Source organism: Pantherophis guttatus, chromosome 6 (genome assembly GCF_059756535.1).
Source record: "Pantherophis guttatus breed Tessera chromosome 6, ASM5975653v1, whole genome shotgun sequence".
Classification (NCBI taxonomy): Eukaryota; Metazoa; Chordata; class Lepidosauria; order Squamata; family Colubridae; genus Pantherophis; species Pantherophis guttatus.
In genome coordinates this window covers 25,394,106-25,421,034 of record NC_142068.1, presented here as the reverse complement: position 1 = coordinate 25,421,034, position 26,929 = coordinate 25,394,106, and the positions used below count along the sequence as shown (strand labels likewise).

Below are 26,929 nucleotides of genomic sequence, written 5' to 3'. Positions count from 1 at the left end.
TTTTTCATTCAGCAATAGCAATATACTGCCCCATAACGCTTTACAGCACCCTCTGGGCAGTTCGCAAGGTCAGCATATTGCCCCTAACAATCTGGGTTCTTCTATTAGCGACCTTGGAAGGATTGAAGCCTGAGTCAACTTTGAATCTATCAGGATTGAACTCCAGGCTATGAGCAGAATTAGCCTGCAATACTGCATTCTAACCACTACACCATCAGGGCTAAGAGAGTGTATGTTGCAAAATAAAAAATCTGCAAAAATCTGGTATCAGCATTTAAGTCTAGAATTATCTTTATCACAAACTTGCGCATACAATCACTGTTTTCAGCAAAGTTTTTTTTTAATAACAATGTTAACAAAAACCCCCAAAACAGAAGTTTAGAATTTTGAAACAGAAGTTTCAAAAATTCCAGCTCTAGTTGAACTTCTCAGATGATACAGCTGGATCTCTATAGAGATCCTCCCAAATGGTCAGAAGTTTTTTGAATAAGCACATTGCAAGCCTAAATTAGAATGCCTCATCTTCGTGGTATTATTTTATAACAAAACTGCTCCCCATTCTCATCCCATCAAAAAAGCCAATGTACAGAAAATGGCAAATCCATCTTCTTCTGATTGGGCAAGACAGAGATGAATTCATGTACCCAAACAATTCTATCTACTTTGAGCCTGTAGATAATAAAGCAATCAGTCCAGATGAAACACTGATGGAGAGGATGTAATTTCTGAAAAAGCAGTCAAGGAAAATGTTAGCAAGATAGCAATAGCACTTAGACTTATACACTGCTTCACAGTGCTTTACAGCCTTCTCTAAGTGGTTTAGAGTCAGCATATTGCCCTCAACAATTTGGGTCCTCATTTTACCCACCTCAGAAGGATGGAAGGCTAAGTCAACCTTGAGCCTGGTGAGATTTTAATTGCCAAATTGCAGGCAGCCAGCAGTCAGCAGAAATAGCCTGCAATACTGCACTCTAATCACTGCGCCACCACGGCTCATGGAATATATCTCCCAGGATTTCTTACTGCAAATAAATGTCTTGCAAAAAACAGCTCCCAAGTAGACGCAAATATTTGAATTCTACTATCCGATATCAAACGCAAAAAATCAAGGCACTTGGGAACCATCAACAATTCCCTTTGGCAGTGAGTTGGCACCTCATCAAATAATCACCCATGTAGGCCACTTAATTCAATCTTCTGCCTTGCATAGGAATCAAAATGAACAAAAAAGAAATTGTTGCCCAGCCTATGCTTGAAAACTTCCAATGAAAGTCTGCCCACCACCCTTATGTGTAATTAATTCCAGGACTCTTCCTGCAACTTAAAATCCATTATTCAGTATACTGCATTACAGACTGGGAGAAAAAAGCACTTCACTTTTCTCTATGTGACAATGTGACATCCTCTTCAAGTTCTAACGTGTTTCCCCAAAAATAAGACCTCCCCCGAAAATAAACCCCCCCAAAAAGCCCTCCCCTGAAAATAAGCCCTCCCCGAAAATATTTAAACGCTCAGCTGGTAACCACCATTTCCTCTGATTAGGGTTAGGGAGACAGAGCTGGAAATCGGGTAAGACGGCAAGAGGAGGCCTGTCTTTCTCCATGCGCCCCAAAATAATAAGACCTCCCAGAAAATAAGGCCAAGCACTTATTTCAGGGTTCCAAAAAATATAAGATGGGCTCTTATTTTCGGGGAAACACGGTATGTTCCCAACTCTGGTTCGATATAGAATGTTTTGAATTTAAAAATAAATTGATCAGGGAATTTAAGTTATGTAAAAAAAAAAATACCCAGTGGCGCATCCCATCCAAGTTCTATGTGGCTTCCTTTCATTTAAAGATTACAATTATATTTTTCCCCTCATTGCATTTGCTAAAGGCACCCAGTTCCTTCACTCTCTTTTTACAGGGCTTTAGCTTCTAGTTCCCTGATCACTTTCAAGTATCTATTATGAATCCTTAAATTCTGGAGTTTAGAATTCATCGTAATACTCAAGGTGCACGATAACCAGAGAAAATAAAGGAATGGCTACTTCTTGTGACTGAGAAATTATATTCCTACTGAAGTAGCCCAACATTACATTACACTACATTTGTTTGACTGATATGCAATCCATCTTATCTAGAAGTGACTTTTTGAAGCCAAATAATTCGTTTAGCCACATTAACCTGCAATCCATTATTGTTCCAGATTAATGTTTTCACAAATACTACCACCAAATCAGGAACCCCTTCCTATACTTATCCTCTTATTTTAGACTCCTCACTTTAGTACTTGACATTGTTAAATTCCATTATTTTACCTTTAGCCAATTGCTTTAATTTATTAGGATAATTTTGAATATTGATTAGAGTAATAACTATCAGACTCAATTCTGTTCATTTGTAGATTTCAGTAAGCATTCCTTCCTTCTAATTCCTCTTTCCACTTAATTGATGCTGGCTATAAAAAGACAAAAAAGTGGCAAAAAAAATTATAAGATAACAACTTATGTCTGTAATGGGGAGAATTAGAAGTGATGCTACTAATTCTATTAAATAATACCTCAATGCTCTCTACATGTGCTTTTCGTATTTACAATTTAAAGAGCTGCACAGTTGAAAAAAAATGTTTTGGCCAGTGAATCTGACTCCTGACTCACTGAAGGAGTCCACTGGTGAACTACAGAGATTTTTCATTTGCCTTTTTGATAAGAGTGAATCTTAGCATGTTAATTACAACTTAATCACTCCTTCCCATATCTGAATTATATAGATTACTGGTTCGAAACCATTTATTTGTATAAATGACTCAAAAAGCTATTTGACCTATGTTTTGTTGAAAGAGGATACACGGTGGGGTTGAAGTTCTTCAACACAAAAAAGGAAGCAACAATTATTAGGATGAGGAAGAGGGTGTTATTGTAAAAGATAGAGAAGGTTGTTGCTTCATAGTCTGCCACTTCATTCTTCTTCCACAAAATTCTGCAAAGGAAAAAAAAATATTTATCTTGATGTACATAGTAGCACTTTGAAACTGACGAAACAATTTTTCTCCAAATTGCAATTTTTCTAAAAAAACATATTTTTTCACTAAGTGATTTTTATCATATCGATTTTTCTGTGGTTTTTAAGTTTCTAAAACTGATTATTACAAAATTATTTCTCCAAATCTGACACCTACACTCAATGAAATGCAATTTCTCCTACTACATTTTTCTTTCTTTTTTTTTTTCCTATTGAATTTATATACCGCCCTACTCCCAAAGGACTCAGGATGGTGAACAGTCATAGAATAAAACATATAAATACAAAATTTAAAATAAAATAAAACGAATTAAATAATTTGGCTGAACAAATTTAAAACCCGAATACTTTAAAAACAAATTTAAAATTTCCATTTTAAAAGGGGAAAGACTTAGGTCAGGCCAGCTTGATGAAATAAGAAAGTCTTGAGCACGCGACGGAAGGTATGCAGATCCGAGATCCTCCGTATCTCCGGGGGGAGCTCGTTCCAGATAGTAGGTGTCCCCACAGAGAAGGTTCTCCCCCTGGGGGCCGCCAGTCGACATTGTTTGGCCGATGGCACCCGGAGGAGCCCCTCTCTATGGGAGCGTACTACTACATTGTGTTTACCACCAGCAGACTGATTAAAGTTGGCAAGCATCAGAGACCATTTTTCAAATCAGGTCTTAAAGAGGATTTGGTTTCTTGCCAACTAAGTCCCCGGCCATCTTTCAAACAAGCATGTATTACCTTAGTTTTTTGAAATAAAATAATCTGCAGCTTATTTGTGAAAGGCAGTGATTATTCAAGTGACAAGGAATATCAAAAAAATTGAAAACTAAGCCTTAAAAAAAAGTTTTCAAAACCATTTCTAATGCACATTACATAAAATGGTGAATGACAAATTCCAGATTAAAAACTATCAAGAAACACCTTTAATTTAAGACAATAAGATTTAGACTACCAAAAGGGACAATTAGTTAGTGAATAAGTCCAGACATACTCATTGCTTCATTAAAAAAAAAAATCAGCAAAGTATCCACCTGTGTTTTGCAGTTCCAAAATGCCCATTCATTGATTAACGCTTAGTTTTAACAGGCATCCCTTCTCCTTCCACTGCTTCATTAAGGAGCCTCAAATTAGCAAGCATAAAGTTTGCAACTCCAAATCAAATAAGCTACAAAATGGTGAGAATCAGCAAGTTGATCCCCAATGAAACCTCCAGCTTTAGAACTCTATTTGAGACTAAAGGAATTCAATTACTGAGCAAGTAACATTGTATGATTGGATAATGGCAGAACATTACCTCTCATCCTTCTCCTTTCGTGACATCTTCCTGTTATCTGCTTCGGAAAGCTTGCGGGTCACTTCTTTGGAAACAGCATCTTCCCGCTTCTGGGCTACCCTAAAAAAAGGAAAGCATTGACATCCCACCTTTTTATTAAAGCAGTCAAATAATATAACCATTTACTATCAATTTCATACTGCAGGGTTTGAATGCTTACAGCGCCCAGCCCAAGCAACCCCCCCTCCCATCCAGTAGCCAAAGAAAGTCTGTTGTAACCATGTGACTGGACATTTCCCTATGGACCTTGGAGACCAAACCACTTTTGAAAAATACCGTATTTTTTGGAGTATAAAATGCACCGGACTATAAGACGCACCTTAGTTTTTGGGGAGGAAAATAAGAAAAAAGCTGATTGACAGGTGGTCGGCCTCCCAGAATACCCCCAATAAGCTGTTCCCAGAGGTGAATTTTAGCAACAGGTTCCTTGGTTATGTGCTCTGTGCCTTGGCTTTTTTTGCTTTTTTTTCTGCCTCTGAAACTTTTGAAATTCCATTTCAGAAAAAACTTTTTTTCCTGCCTCTGAAAGCCTCCGAAACAGAGCTTCAGGAAAAAAAGCCTCTAAAGCTCTGTTTGGGGGCTTCTTTTCTGAAGCTTCTTTTCTGATGCTTTTTTCAGCCTCTGAAACCTCTGTTTGAGAAGCTGGGCAGGGCTATATTCGGATTGTCACCCTCTTTTTTGGGGGAAAAAGGTGCATCTTATACTCCGAAAAATACAGTACTTCCTGTAGCTCCCATCCACTAAAGATTACCCCTCTCTATACAATCAACAAAATTATCTCCATGGGTGAACTTGATAATGAACATGAGAGTCAGTTTAAGGTACCAGGCTTAGTAATGTCATTAAAGAACTATCAATTGATCAGTTCTGTTTCACACAGATCCAGACAGTGTTCCTGGGATCATAAAAAAGTAAGAAAAGCATGTAAACTAGTAGCGGACAATTACTGGAAACATTTGACTTTAGTGGGTTCCATCAAACAAATTTAGATCGAAGTGGATGCATTTTTAATACAAAGCTGAAAATGAAGGACATTATTCTAGTTGGCTATTAGTCATGTGCATTTTCCAATAAATTTTAAAATATTAAAATAATAGCTATAGAAAATGTTCATTCTTCATTAAAAAAAGCATTCAGATCAATGGTATATTCATTTCCGTTATTCAGGGACAATCACATGAAAGATTTCAGTTAAAGTTGCAATTTTGTAACTGCATCAAACACTGTGATTGCTATTGAAATGCATTAATAATCAATATACAAAGCCTATTTCTCTATTGAAAATTAAATACTGTAAAGCTTTGCATTCTAGTGGCTGAGAGTTGTCAGTAAATCTGTTACTGGCAGCTTCAGAAACCTTTCAAAATGCAAGGTACTCGTGGCGCCCACGTGACACCCTTCCTGCGCGAGCTGCACTGGCTCCCAGTGGTCTTCCGGGTGCGATTCAAGGTGTTGGTTACCACCTTTAAAGCGCTCCATGGCATAGGACCCGGGTACCTTCGAGACCGACTTCTGCCACCAATAGCCTCCCACCGACCAGTCCGCTCCCACAGAGAGGGTCTCCTCAGGGTGCCATCGGCCAAGTTATGTCGGCTGGCGACACCCAGGGGGAGGGCCTTCTCTGTGGGAGCCCCAGCCCTGTGGAATGAACTGCCCCCGGAAATATGTAAGATCTCCGACCTCCGGGTGTTTCGCTGTGCTCTGAAGACCCTGTTTTGTTTTGTTTTGTTTTTTAATTTGATTTATATGCCGCCCTTCTCCGGAGACTCAGGGCGGCTTACAGTGCATTAAGCAATAGCCTTCATACTTTTGTATATTTATACAAAGTCAGCTTATTGCCCCCACAAACTGGGTCCTCATTTAACCTACCTTAGAAAGGATGGAAGGCTGAGTCAACCTTGAGCCTTGGAGAGATTCGAACCAGCAGTAAATTGCAGGCAGCTGTGTTAATAACAGGGTGCTTTAAACCACTGTAGTACCAAGGCTCTTGTTCCGCCAGGCCGGGCTATTAACATAACGTTTTAAATTGGGGTATTTTAAATTTCTGGGATTTTAATTGGAGCCTAATTATTTAATGATTTTAAATTTTAATTATTGTTTTGTTTCTGTGTTTTTAAATAGGCTGTACACCGCCCTGAGTCCTTCGGGAGAAGGGCGGTATAGAAATAAAATTATTTATTTATTTATTTATTTATTAAAATATTTATAATTGAATATGCCATGGCGGATTTGAAATGGTTTTTAACGATACAGCTGGATAAAACTGAAAGAATATTTTAATTTAGTACATTTTTAGAGAAACAGTTTTACTACCTACTTGTGCTTAAGAACAAACTTCACATTCTTGTAAGCAAAAGCAACCAAATAGGTGCTGACAAGGGTCATTACAGTGTAGAGTACTGCAGACTGAAAGAGGTCCATGTGCCAGATCCGCCAGTAAAGCCCTACGGTGAAAAAATGTAAACATAATTATGACTTTATTATTAGCATGCACAATACATTTTGCTGGCTTGCTATAATAAAACAGGTACAAGTAGTCCTTGTTTGGCAACCATAATTGGAATTGGCAACTTGGTCATTAAGCAAAGCAGTCACTAAGTGAAACCACCAATCTGCTAATGATCTTACTTCAGCTTTTCTTTGCTTTACAGACCTGAGGAGGTTTTAAATGCAAGGGCAAGTCATAAAGATTTGTTTTAGAAATACCCCCTCACACAATTTCAGTTATTATATGTAGTCCTCAGCTTATAAGCATTCATTTAGCAACAGTTCAAAGTTACAACAGCACTGAAAAAAAACAATGTGCAGCTGGTCCTCGCATTTACGACCATCACATCATAACCATGATCATGTGATCAAAATTTGTGAACTTGGCAACCAGCATGTATTTATGATGGTACAGCATCCCAAAGGCATATGATTGCCATCTGGCAACCATCCCAGCCAACATCTGATGAGCAAATTCAATGGGGGAACTTGCATTTCGGTAATGACTGTGATTCATTTAACAAATGCAGTGATTCATTTAACAACCATGGCAAAACAAAAGATAACATCTAGTGCAACTCATTTAACAACCACCTTGCTTAGCAACAGTTCTAATCACTACCTGTACAACCTCCTAAATCACTACTTCAGACTGACTTAAGAAAAAACACTGCCTATAAGTAAATACACGCAATTTGTATGAACATATCTTTATGAACAAAGGGAGACAAAGGCATTCTTGAATTCAGCTTAAGAATTCAGTGCCGTTTTCTTGGCAGACAGTAATTTGCCATTGTCTATTTTTGGCTTCTAAGCACAGGTAGTCCTCAACTTACAACAGTTCATTTAGTGACCGTTCAAAGTCATACGAAACTGGAAAATGTGACACTATGACCGTTTTTCACAGTTACGACCTTTGCAGCATCCCCATGATCATGTGATCAAAATTCAGACGCTTGGCAACTGGTTCATATTTAAGACTGTTGCTGTGTCCCATGGTCATGTGATCCCCTTTTGCGACCGTCTGACAAGCAAAGTCAATGGGGAAGCCAGATTCACTTAACAATCAGGTTACTAACTTATCAACTGCAGTGATTCACTTAATAACTGTAGCAAGAAAGGTTGTAAAAAGGAGGTAACATTTTATCCCATGGCTTAACAAATGTCTCACTTAACACCAGAAATTTTGGCCTCAACTGTGGTCGTTAAGTTGAGGACTACCTGTAATATTTAGTTATTAAATGATAAATAGTAATAGGGTAATAATACTACATCCTACAAAGTCCTTCCATTAGGCTACCTTTCATTCTAAAGCAGAGCTGCTGGGATTGAAATTCTAAAGCAAGCCTCCAGACAATGCAGACTCATTTGCTTGTTGCTTACTTGCTTGTTGCAGACTCATTTGCTTGTTGCTTATATCCTTACGATTTATATTGATATTGTTTCCTAGTATGATTTGATTGCTTATTCTACAGTATGACTATCACTGGGTGTTGTGGCTTGTGATTCTTGACAAGTTGTCTTTTTATGTACACTGAGAGCATAGGCACCAAAGACAAATTCCTTGTGTGTCCAATCACACTTGGCCAAGAAAGAATTCTATTCTAGTTCCTGACCTGACCTTCATTATTAATATTTGAGGAGCAGAACCTGCAAGAGACTTTAAAAGCCAGAAGCACCCAAAACAGGAAAGGTGCAAGTTTCCCTTAGCTGTTTTATTTGGGGGTGGGGGTGGGGGGGCAACTTTTCTCCCAGTTCATTCTGCCTAGAAATGTTGAGTTGGAGCTCCCCCCTCCCCCCCGCCCGACCAGCTGTGCTAAAAGGAATATTTCCTCCACGTGGAGGCTCTTCTGGCTTTCCCAGATGTACTTCCCACGATTTATACTGATACTGTTTCCTGATTGCTTATTTGTACCCTATGACTATCCTTAAGTGTTGTACCTTATGATTCTTGACGAATGTATTTTTTCTTTTATGTACACTGAGAGCATAGGCACCAAAGACAAATTCCTTGTGTGTCCAATCACACTTGGCCAACAAAGAATTCAATTCAATTCAACAATTCAATTCAATTCAATTCAGTTCAATTCAGTTCAATTCAATTCAACAATTCAATTCAATTTTCTATTCAGTCCTAGTCCAATCTAATCTAATTATGTGAGACGGGCAGACATGGCACCGGTGCAGCGGTCTTCAGGTCGCCCCAAGAGGTGTCAAGCCTCTTACTGAATGTCTGCCCGCAGGAGGCAAGGAAATGGGGGGGGGGACGAATACCCAGCGCCTTTCTCCCCCTACTCACATATCGGGATAGCCGAGACGATGAAGGCGTTGCCGAAGAACAGCGCCGAGGACTTGGCCGAGAGGTTGCGGCTGAAATCTTGCAGGAGCAGCTCCTCTTCCGACTGCTGACGAGCCCCGCCGCTACTGCCCTTGGGAGCCATCGCTGCTGTCGCCGCGGCTTTCCGAACAAGAAGCGAAACCCAAAAGACGGAACGGCGCTGATCCCTCTCCCCGCGGCCACCGTACTCGCCAGCAAGCGGACACGCCGCACAGAGCGAAGAGGCGGGGCTTCTTCCGGCTGACAGCCGCCCCGCTGGAGAGTACTTCCGATGTCACGCCTCGTTGGCGGGTAGTTCAGCAGCTTTTTTTTTTTCTTTAGAGGCTTTTTTTTCCCACCTTCAAAAGTTCCGCTTCGGTTAGGGAAAAAACCAGAAATATGTGTGTGTGTGAGGGGGGGGAAACTCTCTGTAGAATATTTATGGAGATATATGGAAGAACCCCCTTTGGCCAAGTTAATAAAACTTCCGGGTCGTCAAGTCCTTGCTGACGTGTCTTAGGATTCCGTTGTGAAGGCGGAGGCGGAGCTTCGGGAGCGCGGCGCGGATGTGGCAAGATGCCGGTTCGAATCCCGCCCTGAGCCGCCACGTGGGAATAACCGCGAGTTTTCAGTGCTCCGCCTGTGGGAGCTGCTTGGAACAAGCTGGCCTTGCGTTACCCTTCAAGTTGTTTAGCACAGAGGAGGGCGGCCTTCTGGAGTCTCTTGGCCGTAAAGGCTAAAACCCTTCTATGCCAGAGGTGGGCAAATGTGGCCCTTTTACAACCTGTGGACTTCAACTCCCAGAATTCCTTGGCTGAGACAGCTTGGCTGAGACAGCTTGGCTGTCTCAGGAATTCTGGGAGTTGAAGTCCACAGGTTGTAAAAGGGCCACATTTGCCCACCCCTGGTCTATGCCTCTCTTGCTGTCGAAAAAGCCGGTATGCTGATGGCGCTGGGATGCAGGAAGGAAGGAAGGAAGGAAGGAAGGAAGGGGATGATTCAGAAAAGTATCTTTCCGAAGAGGTACGCCCTGGGTTTGGAAACGGTTGCTCATATTCGGAACCGGGCGGGAGGGGATTGGCAATAAAAGGCTTCCCTCGCCCAGAACAAGCACCTTTCCAAGGAATTATTTATTTACTATGGCAATTAAATTGTTGTTTCAGCAGAGAAAGGAAGATACTTAGGGACGATTCACATCCTGGTCAGTGTCTATTCTCACTTTTACCAGAAGACAAAAAGCATAGCCAGCCGGACAAATAGGTTTAAAAATAGCTTTTATCCATGATCCTAAATACAACTGAGATCACTCTCCATGCATACATGGAAACATATGACTGGTTTCTCCCTAATTACTTGTATAAGGACCACTTTCTATATTATTCATGTTGTCCTGTTTTTTTGTTATGGATTGCACCAATAGAGGCTAAATCAATTTCATTGTATATATGTACAATGATAATAAAGGTTATTGTTATATCTCCCTTCTCCCCCCACCCCCTCTTTTCAGGAGCTCAAAATGGCTCACATAAGATTCCCTTCTCACGTTTCTCCCCATAAGCACAATACAAAGCTGTGTGAGGCACATTGGTAACAAGTAGTTTGCTTATCTGAATAAATACATTTTTAAAAGTGTGTCAATGCTGAGACACACACACACACACACACACACACACACACTGTTTTTACAAAAAACTATTATCTGTAAGGACAGGGCTGACTGGGCTCTAATGCAAGAGTACGGTCAGGAAGTTCTTCCTTTCCGTGAAAATGGCTTTCCGTTTGATGTTTCGTTAAAACAGAGTTAAAAGTGGCGTATTTCTTGGCGAACCATTGGAATTACTATTGGGTAGGTTGTGTGTGTGTGTGAGAGAGAGAGAGAATGAATGGATGAATGAATGAATGAATCTCAATTTAGTAAGTGTGAAGATTGGGTATTACTACAGTCAAAAATGGTAACCCTAGGATACCTAATTTCAATTAAAACTCCAGCTTTTGGGAGGGAGGACTGCAAGAAAAGGGATTTTTGAGATATGGGTGGAAGGAAGGGGCAGAGGGAAGCTTGGAGTCCTAGCCCTAGGAAAACTCATGCAAGACATACATTTTCTTCCATTGGATAATTGAATGTCCAGTTGAAGGTGCAGTGGAATAGTTGAACCCATCAGCTGGAGATGTCAGACCTCCAGTCCCAGAAATCCTCTGTGTTTTCACACCTGACTCTGTGCCTCCTGGTTTGGAGTAGCAGCTTGGGTAGTTCTCACTGCGACAGACTCTGTATCTACCAGGGGCATTTCATGAGGCATCCTCGCTGTAATCCTAGGTTGTAAGAGAAGTCTCATAACTCGTGCTGGTTATTACCTTTAAAGCCCTGCATGATTTGAGGCCAGATTATTTGAAGGGCTATCTTCTCCCAATAGTTTCTACCCATCCAATTTGGTTTTGTACGTTGAGGATGCTGCAGGTCCCGTCAGCCAAGGAATGTCTGCTGGCATTCCAGGATGCCCATCGGGAAGGCATGTCCGTGGGGATCAGGAGGCATGCATTGTAGGCAGTAACTCTTGCCCTCTGGAACATTCTTCCATCAGAGCTCAGGATAGCCCCCACCTTGTTGGCCTTTTGTAAGGCTCTAAAGCCTGAATCCTGGGAGTACTAGAGGGAGCCTGTTACCTGGTTGCACTGTTAATTTTTATGTAATTATGATCATCCTCAGTTGCCTATATGTATAACTTGTAATGGTTTTGTTATATTGTTTGCTATCCAGAATCAATTGGATTGAGATGGGCAGCTATATTTGAGTATTGAATAAATAAATAAACACAAACTTGTGCTGTCTTTGTGTTGATAAAATTTAAAAGAAAAATTCTATAGCACCACCTTCTGGTCATATAGCATTTAGGTATGTGACTGTTTCACTTTTGTTTAATTGAGTCTTAAGTTTCATTAGATCTTCAATCAGAATAGAGCTGGAAGGGACCTTGGAGGTCTTCTAGCCCAATCCCCTGCTCAAGCAGGAAACCCTATACAATTTCAGACAAGTGACTGTCCAGTCTCTTCTTAGAAAGCTCCAGTGATGAAGCACCCACAACTTCTGAAGGCAAGCTGTTCCACTGGTTAATTGTCCTCACTGTTAGGAAGTTTCCCCTTAATTCCAGGTTGTTTCTCTCCTTGATTAGTTTCCATTATTTCTTGTCCTGCCCTCTGGTGCTTTGGAAAATAAGTTGACCCCCTCCTCTTTGTGGCAGCCTCTCAAATACTGGAATACTCCTATCATGTCTCCCCTAGTCCTTCTTTTCTCTAGACAATCCAAATCCTGCAACTATTCTTCATATGTTTTAGTCTCTAGGCATTTAATTATTTTAGTTGGTCTTCTTTGCATTTTTTCCAAAGTCTCAACATCATTTTGTAATGTAACCAAAACTGGATGCAGTATTCCAAGCGTGGCCTTACTAAGTCTTTATAAAATGGTACTAATACTTCACGTGATTTTGATTCTCTGCCTCTGATTATGCAACCAATGATTGTACTAGCTTTTGGTTTGGATCCTGCCGTACATTACTGGCTCATATTTAAGTGATTGTCCGGTAGGACACCGAGATCCCTCTCACAGTTACTGTTTTTGAGCCACCTAATCTGTACTTGTACCTTTGGTTTTTCCTGCCTAAGTATAAAACCTTGCTTTTCTTCACATTTTGTTGGATAGGGCCCATTGTCAACTGTGTCAAGATCTTTTTGGATTCTGAGCTTGTATTCTAGGGTGTTGGCTGGACCTAAGAACCTTGTGGTTCCCCTCTTCTTACTTCCTTCTAAGTATATGTAATACCATTAAGGACTTCCTGCTGAGTACGGTTTGTTAGCCAGTTACAAATCCATCTGGTGGTGATGCTGTCTATCCCACATTTTTCTAGCTTGCCAAGAAATAGGTTGTGGTCTACTTTGTCGAATGCCTTGCTGAAATCTAAGTATACTATGTCTACAAATTTAGTCACTTTGTCAAAAGAATGAAATGATTGGTTTGGCATGGTCTGTTTTTAACAAACCTGTGTTGGCTTTCCCTGTGTTTTCCCGAAAATAAGACCCTGTTTTATATTTTTTTGAACTCTGAAATAAGCGCTTGGCCTTATTGCCATGCGCTCAAAAACCCGATTGGCCTTATTATTAGGGAATGTCTTATTTTGGGGAAAACAGGGTAGTTATAACTTTATTTGCTTCTAGACGTTTGCAGATCTGGTTTTTTGTTATCTTTTCCCGTATTGATGTTAGGCTGATTGATCTGTAGTTTCTTGGGTCTGGTTCTCCCTTCCCCCTGCCTTTTTTTTTTTTTTAAAGATGGGAACCACATTAGCTCTTTTCCAGTCCTCATGTAATTCCCTGGTGTTCTAGGATTTTTGAAATATATGGTACAATGGTTCTGAGATAATATCTGCCAACCATTTTCTTCCTTATTTTAATTTTTATTCCTAGTCTGTCTTTTACAGTTACGTTTTTGGTAGGTTGGGCTATAGTTTATTTGGGTTTTTTTTGCATGAAGACTGATGCAAAGAATGAGTTAAGTAGTTCTGCTTCCTGTCTGCTGCCTGTTACTTCCTTGCCATCTTCACTCTTTAGTGGACCTACTTGACTTTTTGATATTTATATGTTCCTTGACTTTTACTTGTTATTTATATGTTGAAAGAAACTATTTTATTATTATCTTTGATTTTTGTTGCAAATCTTTGTTCATTCTGAGCCTTTTCTTTACTGACTTCGTCTTTGCAGATTCGGGCTATCTGCTGATATTCTGCCCTAGTTATGTGTCCCTCTTTCCATTTTTTGTTCTTGTTCTTTTTGTCTTTTAGTTTATTAGATATTTGTGCAACCATGCTGGTTTCTTCTTGGATTTCTTGCTTTTCTTTTTCAGTGCTATTGTGCTGGACTAGGCTCTTAATAATCATATTTTTCAGAGTTTCCCACGCTTCTTGAGTTGTTTTCCCTTTTAGGATTTCCATCTATGGGATCTTTCTTAGGCTCACTCTGAATTCGTTAAAATAAGCTCTTTTAAAGTTTAAGACACTGGTTGGATTATGTTCTATTGCTTGTGTTTGCATCATATTGAATTCCAATATGATGTGGTCATTCTCGCCCAAAGGTCTAGCAAGTTCAACTCCCTTATCACTTCTTGTAGTGATAATATCACATAATACCATTAAGTGGTAGTATCTCTTCATAACTGTAGAATTTACAACTATCATCTTTTTGAGAGTTAAACCAATTTCACAGAGGAAAAACAAACTTAAAACTCTATATAAACTCTAAATATTAAACTGCAAATAATCAGTGTTGGAAAAGATAAATTACAGCGTTGGAAAAGATAAATTACAAAACTGTCCCAGTCCAGAGATACAATTGCAAGTAGATGAAACAAAATAGATCAAGCAGAACTAAAAAGAAAAATTATAAGAATGGACCAAGACATGACATTGTCCACTACAAATAAAAGGAAGGTACCCAGAAAGAGACTAGAATGAGATTCAAAATAGTCCAGATTTTCTGAAGATTCTTAATAAATAAAGCACACTCTGAAGTTTGGTTCATCCAATTCTCTTATTCAGAGATTTAAATGACTGCATCACATAGAACATATGTATAGTGCTGTTTCTAACTAAAACATTTACCCATTTCTACAAAATGTAGAGAACTTCAAATTTTCCTTTTCATTCAGTTATCCTTTTTGTCTCCTTGGATGTTCCAATCCTAAACTAGGCTTGCCATAGCCAGAGGGTGTTCAAAGGCAAGGACAAAGTGTATTATATCTTTTTAAAAATAAATCAGTTGAATTATAGTATTGTCTGTTATTTAGGTTCAGCTCAGCATTTCTAGGAAATGTCAACGGTCCACCACTCTCTATGTAGTCTTACATGCCACAAGTTCCTTGGGACTTCATTTTCACATATTCCCAAAGACCTGTCAAGCATACTAGAATGATGACTCTTGTGGTAGGAGTTAAAACAAAGCAGTGCCCATCTGAATGGAAGACATCAGGCACTTCCTCAAATCTTGTTACTGACCCTCCCTCTGAAAGCCCACAGAGTGAAATATCCATGTGAAAACACTATTGACAGGTTTTTTCTGTTTTCCACAATGCCAGAAGAGGCTCTCTGACAGTTTTAAAAACAGGCCCTTTGTGGAAGTCAACATGTGACAGAACACACTGTACGCTTTTCAAATTCCTGCATTCACTCCAGTGCCTTGATAGAGGACCAATTATGCATCCTTTGGAATTTACCCTTTTTCCTTATTTTGTTAAAACAACAAAGCTTTTTTTTTTCTATCTAGAAGGGAAGTGCTGGGAGAATCTGCCTATATGGGCAGGGAGAGCCTCCCCCCACCCCTCCCCATGAAGATGCTGTTTGAAATGGAGATGTGTATTCCCAAACTGGAAGCAGGCTGACATTTCTGGAAGTGTAGCTGGCATTCACATCATAAGCCATATAGTTTCTTAATAATAATAAATATTAAAGAAAACAAAGTGGTAGGGAAATACGTGAAGCTCTGTGTGTGCCTGCACAATTTTTTCATATATTAAAAGCATTGATGAACATTGATTTTAGAGTGCTTTCATATTTTTTTCTTATTTTTAAAATTAGGGATGAGCTCAAAGTATTTCTAAATAAGAATAAATGTGTGCTGTAGAACGCAGTTTATAAGCTAAGATGTTGAATTGGATCATGGATTCAGATTTACATTCTCTCTCTGCAGCTACCTATTAGGATTATGATGGGGATAAAAAAAACTGCATGAGATCCTACTTTGAGTCATCAGATAAAATGTGGGATACAAATAAAAATTACCATGTGATTAGTATTATTTGCAAAGGACCAGTAGTTTTATCATTTGTAGTCCAAACAGACTCGGATCAACATGGATGGAAAATGGCAGAATCGTTTGAATCATAGGGAAATTGTCTGATTCAGTAACATATCAGCTTCATTGTGCCTTCTCATGTGAAGTACATGTCCTCCAATAAGTGCAACAATCTTCATATTTCTTAAGAGAATTGATGACTGTAAATTTCTTCCAGTTGCAGATCAAAGCTTTTTTAAAAAATATAACTATTGCTTGATATCTGATGATAAACTAATGGGAAACCAGGAATTTAGGATTTCTAACAACTTAATTGTGGAAGTATAGGTTCCTTTTATGAATCAGTTTTTAACAAAACCCACTGGGCTCATTTCAGGGGAAGGGTCAGGGAAGCTAGCAACACAATGTGTGCAATAGTAAAAATGGTGTCCTTGCGGGTTTTACTCCTCTAGTCATGATTGACATTAGGGGGCAGTGCTCATCTCCGTTTCTTAAGCCAAAGAGCCAGCATTGTCTGGAGATGTTTCCATGGTCATGTGGCCAGATGACATCACACAGCAACACAGAGCTTTTGGTGAAGCATGGAACAATGTTACCTTCCTGCATACTTATATGTGGTACCTATTCATCTACTTGAATTTACAGTTACATGCTTTTGAACTGTTAGATTGGCAGGAGCTGTGACAAGTGACGACAGAAGTCCAGTTGCATCATAAAATTGCTTCCACCATTTTGGGAAAAGCCTCTAGGTCTGCAGTTGCCTCTAAATGGAATTTTTCAGACATAATGACTGGCTAAAAGAAATACTACCCAAACTGATGTGCAGCAATGACTGTCATTGTATGTTGTCTGCCAACATTAGAATTAGTTTATTTTCAGCCAAGACTAAGGAAGAAAATTTCAGCAATGGGGCTCAAATTTGAGGAAGTCATTCCGCTTGCAGCGTATCTTTTCTTAGGCCCTTTTCTCTCATAATTAAGATGCCAAAGTATAGAGTTAATACGGTTGAATCTATGTGTGTGTTTCATAAAATAATAATAGGAGGATTTTGAAGAACCAGTAGCACGGTGAAGATTCCTAGCTATCTTAAAGGTGTGAGAGAGAAATGTCACTGAACTTGCCAAGTTTTATGTGATTGAGATGCTTACATTCCCGGAAGGGTCCTCGTGACCTACTATCTCTTTAGTTGCCCTGTACTGCTTCAGCTCACAATAGTTGAATCACAAACCTTTCTTTTATCTGGGTCTTCCTGATCTAAATGACAAATAGAGATTGAAGAGAAGGGTCAGAAATAAAACTTTAGAGTTAGATTGTGAAAGATTTAACTTTACAAGAAAAAGCTGCAACTGATAATGCTTCAAAGAGAACAGGAAACACCTAAGTAAAGGACATGTGTAAATCTTGGGGAAAGTTGAAGTGCCCCTGTCCTTCGCCTTTCAAACAAAAACTCAGGATTATTTGCAGTATTTTCCAATAAAATAATTCCCAGGTTAATAGTTTTAAAGGCAGCCAAGAAAGATGTATAAACTATCTACTGTATATCACAAAGGGGTTTTATTTTTAGGCTACAATCGCACAATCTTGTACAATGGCCTCACCCTCACCCTTAATTGGCTCAACATAGAAGATTTCAGGAATCGCACAAAATATCTCACATTGATTAAGTTCATTTATTAAAACACTTGGCTGCATGGATGCTTTGTTACAGACATGCGATTCGGATATCGACAATCGCTTGAGTGTTATTCATTGCCTCAATTGTAGCAAATGGTTGGCGAATAAGCCAGTGTAACTTTTATATTTCTGTGATTGGCTGTGTCAGGAGTCTATTGATGATTGACCCACACTTATAAAGTGTGACAGGAAGCCGAAGCTGAAGCCTAAGCTGAAGGTGCCATGCTGTTAAAAGTTCTCGGGCAATTGCTAAAATGATAGAACTACAGTTATAAAACTGTAATTGGTTTGAAACAAAAGAGGAAATGAACCAGATGTACAGATGTCGTGGTTGATACAAGGTATAAAAAGAACTTTATTCTTCTGTGACAACTCAGAATCTTCGATAAACCGTTCAATGCCAATTTAGCATCTATAAATGTCATACACCTATGTTACTTGAAGTCTTTTGGCAACTTCCATTATAAGCTTAAGGTGTATGTTGTCTAATAAGGGCAAAGAAAAATATGAAGTTTGATTTTATAAGATTACATTTCTAATACCTTAATTCCCAGCGTCAGCCTTATCAGGCAGATCAAACAGGAAACACAACTCGTTGAACTAATTTAGCCTTACAATAAAGTAGAATTATTGTAAATAATTTATTATTGTGAATTTCTCCCAAATGAACTCTCAGATAATTTCAAATACTTTGCAGGGTTGACATATTAACAGTTTGCCTTTCTCACAGCAGCCGAGAAAATAAAGATAGGCAAAACAAAAAAAATACCACGGCCAATCCAGCATTTCCTCCTATGGTCCATCATCTGTCCCATAGATTATTCAGAAAGTAATGGGGTTCTCAACAAAACAAAAGCCTAAATTGAAGGATAATGAGAATTAATCCAACATACTTTGATGGCTATAAATTAGAAAGCTCTCTGCAGAAAGAAAGCTGTCTCTATTTTTCTCTTGAGACTTTACTCCTAAAGACAACAAATACCCAAATACAGAACCTGATGTATAAAAGTGCACGCTAATAGATGTGATTTTTTTTTTAAAGGAATAAGCAATGTTGGAAGGAAAATTAGATCAATTCCAAACTGGGTTGGAAGAATGCAGACAGCTGGTGTGAAGTAAAGTTTATTAGGTGGCCCATCCCTAAACCTTTTCCAAGTTCTCTTTATGTAGGAATCCCAGCTCACCCTCTATTCTAAGAAGAATTCTAAGAAAATATATTTACAGTAGCCAATTACTCACATGGTTCAGATACTCTGCAGGCCTGCGGGATAGCATTTGATAGTAAGGTGAACTTTTAGGAAATGGAAAGCCTTTTTTTTTTATCAGAGATCTCTGGGTCAAAGGGATCTTGGTTTGGGATTTTAGATAAAGAGGAATGTTGCACCATATTACATTAGATGATTCTTGTTGCACTTTGATAATTGTCTAGACCCTATTCTAATTGGTGATTCTGAATTACAGAAGGAAGAATGTGTGAAGGAAGGGGGGACTTAATTTCCTTCCCACAGGCAGTATAAATGGAAGGCTTTTTCCGATAAATAATTATATTTGGTGTGAAGAACTGGGGCACTTTTCTGTCCAAAACGAGTTCATTTCTAGATCACCAGGTGGGGCCAGAGCTAAAGTTACTGCCTAGGTGTACTTTCAAATCCAATGCATTTATTTATTTATTTTCCGGACATGGATCACTACTTAATATTCACCAATCCCATCATAAGGACCACGGTCTTTGCATAAAGACACAGAACATGCAACTGGCCTTTTCCCATGTATTTCCATGAAATTACAGAAGGCAGATAGTCAGTTTAGATGATGATGGCATTTTCCCAAAAAAATCTCACCTGCACATTCTTTATAGTCTTAATGCAAGCAAGGTCCTTTTTTCATTTTCCCAAGCAATTTTGGAATTGCGTTTAGTACATTTAGATAAAGGGTGGAAGCTTTCTGTGGTTGGAAACCATACTTTTAAAATTTATAACCATCAAGAATGTGGCAAAAACAATTGTCCCATAAGAAGTGACAGCTGGAGTGTTTGGCTTATATTCTCTATTCTGTAACTTTACGAGGAGATTTTTAATAAGCTATAAACCTAAATTTAGCATACCTGCCTTACTTGATTGACTTGATTTTCACTCTTACCATAAATTAATGGAAAATTGCCACACTATTATTGAGTGACTTGCCACTGAATTTTGGCACTACATTCTTGGAAATTCTGGATCCATGAGCGATAAATTATCTATTCCTTTAGATCAGGGGGGTCAAACTCGCGTCGTCACATGATGTATCTGGACTTTTTTCCCCTTCGCTAAACTGAGTGGGGGCGGGGCCAGCATGTGCCACATCCGGCCCGCGAGTTTGACACCCCTGCTTTTGATCTTTGCCCTGCTTTATTCCAGGATAGAGGGAAGGACTTCAAAAAAAAATTCTAGAAATCATTTTCAATAAAACTTGTGTTCTTTAGTATGTTTATTATGTGTGTTATCATATTTTAGAAACTGCTTCAATGTTTTTTTTTAATTAAGCATTTAAAAATGCAATATAAATTATGGTAAACCTCTTTATATTAAAATAAAAAAGCAGCAGGGAAGGTTAACAAATCTACCAGAATAGCAATGCAGCTTTCCCAGTCTTGCTGCATTAACAAATGTTGGCACTCCATACTTAGCAATTTGCACATTCACCTGTGACATATCCACAGTTTGGGACATTCATAGGCATTGGAAGACAGTGGATATTTTTTGTTCTTTGACCATTTATAGTAATATATGAACCACTTACTTTAGATTATTAATTCTTTGTAATGAAAAGAAACACTTCAATATTATAGTTATTTAAATTTAAAAGCTGCTGTGTAGCTGAGAGACAGGATGCTGGGTGTGCAAATAGAAAATACAAAATGGTATTCTTTTTCAGATTTTGATGCTTTGCCAGAAATGGATATTTTGGGAAGAGGCTGAAGCTTTACCCTCAATACCTGGATGAGGGGAAGTAAAGTTTACCAGAATTGAAAAATGAGTCAGTCCTCGACTTATGACTGGATGCTTAGTGACCATTTGAAGTTACAACATATCCTGAAAAAGGGAAGTTATGACCTGGATTCAAAGGTCCAATATCCACTGTGTCCACCCTGCCCAGGAACTTGAACATATTTGGGGCACTTGGCAACTGGTCTGCATTTACCTTCATTTGCAATATCCTGTGGCCACATGACTGTGATTTATGACAGTTTCCAGCAAAATAAAATGTAGTAAACAAGGGCTTCTCTTAATAACCATGGTGTTCCCTGCTTCCGTGGTATGGAGACAATAATTTAGTCCTTAACACCAATAAGACCAAGGAGCTTATAGTGGACTACAGAAGGAATAAATCAGACATCCAGCCCTTGCTTATCAATGGAGACCAAGAGAAGCAAGTGGCCAGTTTTAAGTTTCTGGGTGTTATCACAAAAGAGGACCTGACCTGGGGCACTCATATTGCAGCACTGGTCAAAAGGGCCCAGCAGAGATTATACTACCTGAGACTTCTCAGAAAACAACAACTGAATGAAAAACTGAGAGTATTTTAACTTACTGCACCTGTGTATGGTTTGCCAAAACTCCAGAGGGTTAACATCAGTGGTGGGTTCCTCCCGGTTCGGTCCGGTTCGGCCAAGCCGGTAGCGGTGACGATATGATATCACCGAACCGGTTCCCCCCTCCGCCCTCCCACCCCCCCACCACGTTATTCTTACCTTTTATTTGCTCCCACCCACAATCTATTGCTGCCTCCTGATTCCCAGCTGATGACTAGAGGGAAAAAAACTGTTTAAACACTTGCCGCTTCAAAGGGCCGTCCTACAGTTGATCAGTGTTAAAAGCAAACAAATGAGTCGGGTCGTAAGTGTGAGGATTGGTCGTAAGTGCGAGGACCTTCCAGAAATGACTCTGACCAGCTAGCCACGCCCACCTAGTCACATGACATCCAAGCCACACCCACAAAATAAGCCACACCCACAGAACTGGTAGTAAAAAAAATTAGAACCCACCCCTGGTTAACATCATCATTGCCCAGAGGTTCATTGGTTGCCCTCTCCCCTCTTTGGAAGAGCTTTGTAGCTCCTGCTGCCTTAAGAAAGTTCAAAACATTGTTAAAGATCCATCCCATCCTGGGCACCCTTTTTTTGAACTATTACCATCTGGCAGACGGTACAGGATAATAAAAACAAGGACAAATAGATTGAAAAACAGCTTCTATCCCAGTAACCATATTGAATTTTACTATATAGTGCAATATTAATGCAATATCAGGGGTTTTCAATTCAATTGTATAGAATGTGAAGGATGTATGTTTGTGTTTATTTTTATAGTTATTATGTACACTGAAGATGGCATTTAATTTCGTTGTATGAGGTGCGGTGACAATAAAGTAAACTAAACTAAACATTCACTTAAAAGACTGCTGCAAAAAAGCTCATAAAATCAGGCATGATTATGTGGTGATCCATTTTATGGCTGTCGCGATATACAACCGAAATTGCGGGCTCTATTATCGTCGTAAGTCAAGAACTACCTGTAAGACTACAGTATTTGGAATGGATCAGGAAAATGAAGCCAGAGGGGCCCGGAGAAATGGTGATGTGAAACAAGTGAAAAGAGAAAAGTCAATATGAGAGGGAAGAGATACTTCATCCTGCATCCTCAAATGTCATACAACTGGCTGGGGTATTAAATTCTTTTTAAATTAAATATAAATTCTGACAATTACACTATTTATAAGCGTGATGTTCTATTTTATGATACCATTCCTTCAATAGTATTATATTCCGATATAGCCAACAGTTTCTTTGATGTCTGTATCATTAACATTCCTTTCCCTTTGGGGGGCTCATGTCAGAACTGGCTCAATATTATCACATTAGCTGTCAGTGTTGAAAAATGAAGCCAAAGAAAAAGAGAGTGAAAAGGAGAAAGGCCATTTCTTCTTTACTACCTGTACATTTATTTGTAGTAGCAACAGTCTTTTAGAAAGACAGGCGCTTTTAGTGCTTTAAAATAACATCTCAAATTGGCAGCTGGCAGATCTTTTCATATGGACATTGTCATCTGTGAACCGGTTAGCAACTAATTGCTGAGCCTTCAGACAAGGGGAGTGCCTAAATATGGATTAAGTTTCCAACTTGAAATTCTAAAAACCTTCCATGTAAGTACGGGACAAGTAGTCCTAGATTTATAACCATTTGTTTAATGATTGTTCGAAGTTACAAGGGCACTGAAAAAAGAGACTTATGACCGTTTTTCACACTTATGACCACTGCAGCATCCCCATGGTCTTGTGTTCAAAATTCAGATGCTTGGCAACTGATTCATAGTTATGATGGTTCCAGGGTCATGTAATCATCTTTTCTGATCTTCTGACAAGCACATTCAGTGGAGAAGCCGGATTCCACTTTACAACCATGTTACTAACTTAACAACTGCAGTGATCCACGTAACAACACTGGCAAGAAAGGTCATAAAATGGGGCAAAACTCACCTACCAAACGTCTCGCTTAGCAACAGAAATGTTGAGCCTGGTTAGGATCGTAAGTAGAGGACTACCTGCACCAAGGAGCCTAAGTGGTGCAGCGGACTAAAGTGCTGTTAAGTAGCACTTAGCTGCCAACTGCCTGCAATTACTGCAAGTTCAAATCTCACCAGACTCAAGGTTGACTCAGCCTTCCATCCTTCCGAGGTAGGTAAAATGAGGACCCGGATTGTGGGGGCAATAAGCTGACTTTGTATAAAAAAGAACACCGCTTAGGGGAGGCCGAAAGCCCTACTAAGCAGGTATATACAAAAAAGTATGAAGGCTATTGCTTAACGCATTGTAAGCCGAGTCTCTGGAGAAGGGCGGCATATAAATCGAACCAATAAATAAATAAATATTTTTTTCCCCAACTGTCAGCATATGTTTGCCTATCAACCCAATTGCCTGTCCTTTGCCTCTGGGCAGGAAGTGAAGTTAGGTTGCTGGATTATCAAAGGAAGAGAGAAGGTGAGTTATCAGTGATTTCCCAGCTGTTCAGGACAGAGTGTCTATAGTTGGTGCCAATTCTGGAGGCAACTCCTTGGGGCCATTGTCAATCTCTCCAGGGCCGCAAAAATCCAGATAACCACTAGATGACAGCAAAGAGACACAGTAGGTTCTTATCTACCACCTAGTTATCATCTAGCTTTTGCAGCCCAGAGCCAGAAACCTCTTAAAACGAAACCAAACAAGGAGCCAGGCCAGCTTTCAAGTGGCCTCTGGTTCCGATCACTAATCTCTCAAAATAACTTCAGAATGTGGTTTGACTCCCGGGCGGGAACACACCGGCCTTTCTGTATCAACTGGTTTGCATACAGTAGTGATTTAGCAGTAAGTTTATCTGCTGGAGGACCTGGCTTTGGGTACTATTCACGCAGCAGCCTGAGTCATTTAGAATCTACCCTTTTAGTCATGTCAAAGTTCAGCTAGCTGTGTTTGAGAAAATGAAAATGCAAACACAGTTCAGTTTCAGGCAGCTGAGAAAAGGAACTAACCCAACTGGAAACAGCCCTGAATGTCACTGGAATGACAATGCGATTCCTAAGTAACAACTTAGAGAGGACCTCTTCTTCACCTCTTAAGCCTTCCCTCCCCACCACTACTTGGGGGGTCCAGACAAGAACTCTAGCAGTCTACACTAAATTTGCTCTCACGCCAACTTCAATGCTGTTCCTTTCTTTGCTGAAATTGCTTGCTTCTGTTTTTTTCTCTAGTCACATTACAAAAAGGAAAGCTGTTAAAATAACATTTAAAAAACAGAGGGTAATAGATAAAAATGATAGCGTAACATGGATTTCTATTCTACCTTTTTTTTTTTTAATTAAAAACTGTTCTCGGTCCAGGCTATTTCCATCCCTCATCTGGTCAGATTGAAATGATTCAACGGAAATAAGGGATTTGGCCAACTCTCTGGTCTCTTGCTCTGCGCTTCTTAGGAATTCTACACGGTGTTTGCTGTGCTCTATAGTGAGGGTTTCCCATTCATTCTGGTTGTTTTGCAATATGTTCTTTGACACTTGGATGACCAGAGTTTACCCATTCTGGTTATAGAACCATCCTTACATAACTATTCAGATAAGAATGTACCAAATTGCCACTCAGTACAGTAAATTCTTCCACAGTGCAAGGAAGTGTTCCAAAGGCCAGGAAATGACATTATGTTAAACTCTACCAGAATTTTTTTCTTTTTGCCTTTTTAAATATATTTTCCCCTCTCATTGGTTGCAATACAAGCTAAGGTTTATATTACATATGTCAGTGAATGATTATGAAATTAGCTAATAAGGGTATATATAAACCCGCCAGTATATCTCACAGATAGATACCGTAAACATTGGGCTCCAGTTCCAGGACAACAGTACTGTGTTGAGAAGCACCAGAGATGGGGTGAGGGTTGGATTGAACCTCCTCCTCTGACCTTGGACCTCTTTTCCTACCCTGAGAAGCCTAGCTGAGTACTACAGATGTTCAGCTTATTGTTCAGCTACTTTTCAGAAAATGGAGAGAGCGAGGGGACCCTTTCAACACCCTCCACAGTTTTGATTGTTAACCACAGTGGAGCTTATCAAGAGACAAGCCCTTTCCCCAGCTCCTTTGACCAGCATGCTCTGATTATTTCTGTTGAGCTCTGCTGTTTAAACAAAGAAGACAAAAGCCACCCAGACAGCATATTTCCTTCCAGGCAGGAAGTGTTAGGTGTAAAGAAGAAGAAAAATAAACCAAGAGGCTCTGTCTTCAAGCAGTGGGAATCTTATCAATAAAACAAAGAGCTGCAGGTACTTAATGATTGTATTCTGAGTATCAGAAGAGTTTAATGTTCTGAGTGGTCGCTTTTCCTTGGAATATATTATTTTGCATGCAACTCTATGAACCTAAACTTTGCAATATTTAAACCGTATGGTCATTTACCGAGGGAAGCAGTCTTCCAATTAACTGGGCCGTACATGAAATATTGTCAAGCCCTGGGAAGGACACACACTTAGAAACTAAAACCACTTGGATCTTTTGGGGGGGGGAGTTTACTGCTGGTAGGCTAATGAAACTGAATCTTGAAAGCCTGTCAAAGCAATTCTCTGGATCAATTGTATAATTTAGGTAGAGTTACTCTTGAGTCTTTTTCCCCCTTTCCCCAGACTAAGGAAACTTTCCTGCAGGTATTTTTGGTAAAAATGGGAATCATTTTATTTGACATTAAAATGCCAAACAACAAACCAGAAAAGACCTTAGAGACATGGAAAAGAACATATTTGGAAGTCTTGCAGGAGGAACCTAACCTCCAGGTTTCTTTGTGGTTAGCTTGGCTGTGAAAATGACTACTGTCTGGTGGATAGACGCCTCAAAACTTGCTGGCTGGGGAATTCTGGGAGTTGAAGTCCACAAGTCTTAAAGTGTCACGTTTGGAGACCCCTTGTTCTAGACCACTGGATTTACTATGTCCTGCTAAGAGCCACAACATATAAAAAGAAAATGTAGATCTACATAGATCCCGCTCCCCAGGGTCCCCTCATTATGCAATCCAAAAAGATTCTGCGGTGGCCGGTGAACCTCTGACCTCTAAGCCTGCCCCTGTTATAGCATTAGGAAAACAAGCTGCAGCAAGATTTAGCATGTGTCCTCCACTCTGCCCCACGGTCTCTTCTGGGGAGGTCAGCTATTGCTTGCTCTAATACTTATTCCCAGCCCAATAAAGATTCGGGTGACTATTATGTAAATAAGCAACTGCAAGCTTTTCTCTTGTCAGTGAACACACCCACTACCACTTCAGATCACTGAATAACTGTTGGAAAGGAAGTCAGAGGGTCTTTGGCTTTCTGTGGTTAAGGGGATATATTGGTTCTAAATAGAAGAAGTCCTGTTGCTGGGATTCTTGTAACCTCTTCCTTTTATTTCAGTCAATGTTGCTAAAGAGAATTCTGTAAGAATATTTCTGGGAAGCATATTACGGTACTTTTAAGTACAGTAGATGGCCAGAATACTGATAGCAATATTATCTGCCTGGTGTGTGTGTGTGACCTTTTTGTGTTGGAACAAACAACAAAATTACAAGCAAGAATTCTGAAGGTGACTTCAAACATGTCAGGCATATTAACCTGAAAAGAAGACCAAATTTATGAGCTTCTCATGGTTATACCAAATGAGTTATGTGTGGGAGAGCTCCAGTCTGAGATCACTAACTAATATTCAATAATAGCATTCAGGACCGTGCATTAGCAGCATTTCTAAAGTCAGCAAATGCAT

General features: G+C 39.5%; 1 protein-coding gene and 1 long non-coding RNA gene across 2 annotated transcripts; one reads left to right on the top strand and one right to left on the bottom strand.

Annotated features, from left to right (window-relative positions):
• Positions 1–321: 321 nt before the first annotated feature.
• SSR3 (signal sequence receptor subunit 3) lies at positions 322–9,695 on the bottom strand. Its single transcript, XM_034439153.3, has 5 exons — positions 9,116–9,695; positions 6,647–6,773; positions 4,291–4,389; positions 2,832–2,963; positions 322–725 (listed from the first exon to the last, which is right to left on the bottom strand). The coding sequence occupies exons 1-5, from the start codon at positions 9,255–9,257 to the stop codon at positions 659–661; spliced, it is 567 nt and encodes a 188-aa protein (XP_034295044.1). The 5' UTR covers positions 9,258–9,695; the 3' UTR covers positions 322–658.
• Positions 9,696–9,986: 291 nt separating this feature from the next.
• On the top strand, positions 9,987–23,562 carry LOC132709442 (uncharacterized). The gene is made up of 2 exons (XR_009620461.2): positions 9,987–10,156; positions 20,561–23,562. It is a non-coding gene; the product is annotated as an uncharacterized LOC132709442 (long non-coding RNA).
• The last annotated feature ends 3,367 nt before the right edge of the window (positions 23,563–26,929 follow it).

Bases quoted from the DNA above. Each gene is read 5' to 3' on its own strand.
- SSR3 (XM_034439153.3), bottom strand. From the start codon at position 9,257: ATGGCTCCCAAGGGCAGTAGCGGCGGGGCTCGTCAGCAGTCGGAAGAG. The intron at 2,964-4,290 runs GTAATGTTCTGC...TTTCCTTTGCAG, and splicing joins CGAAAGGAGAAGGATGAGAG to AATTTTGTGGAAGAAGAATG. The intron at 726-2,831 runs GTATCCTCTTTC...CTGCTTTTTCAG, and splicing joins AAGAACTTCAACCCCACCGT to AAATTACATCCTCTCCATCA.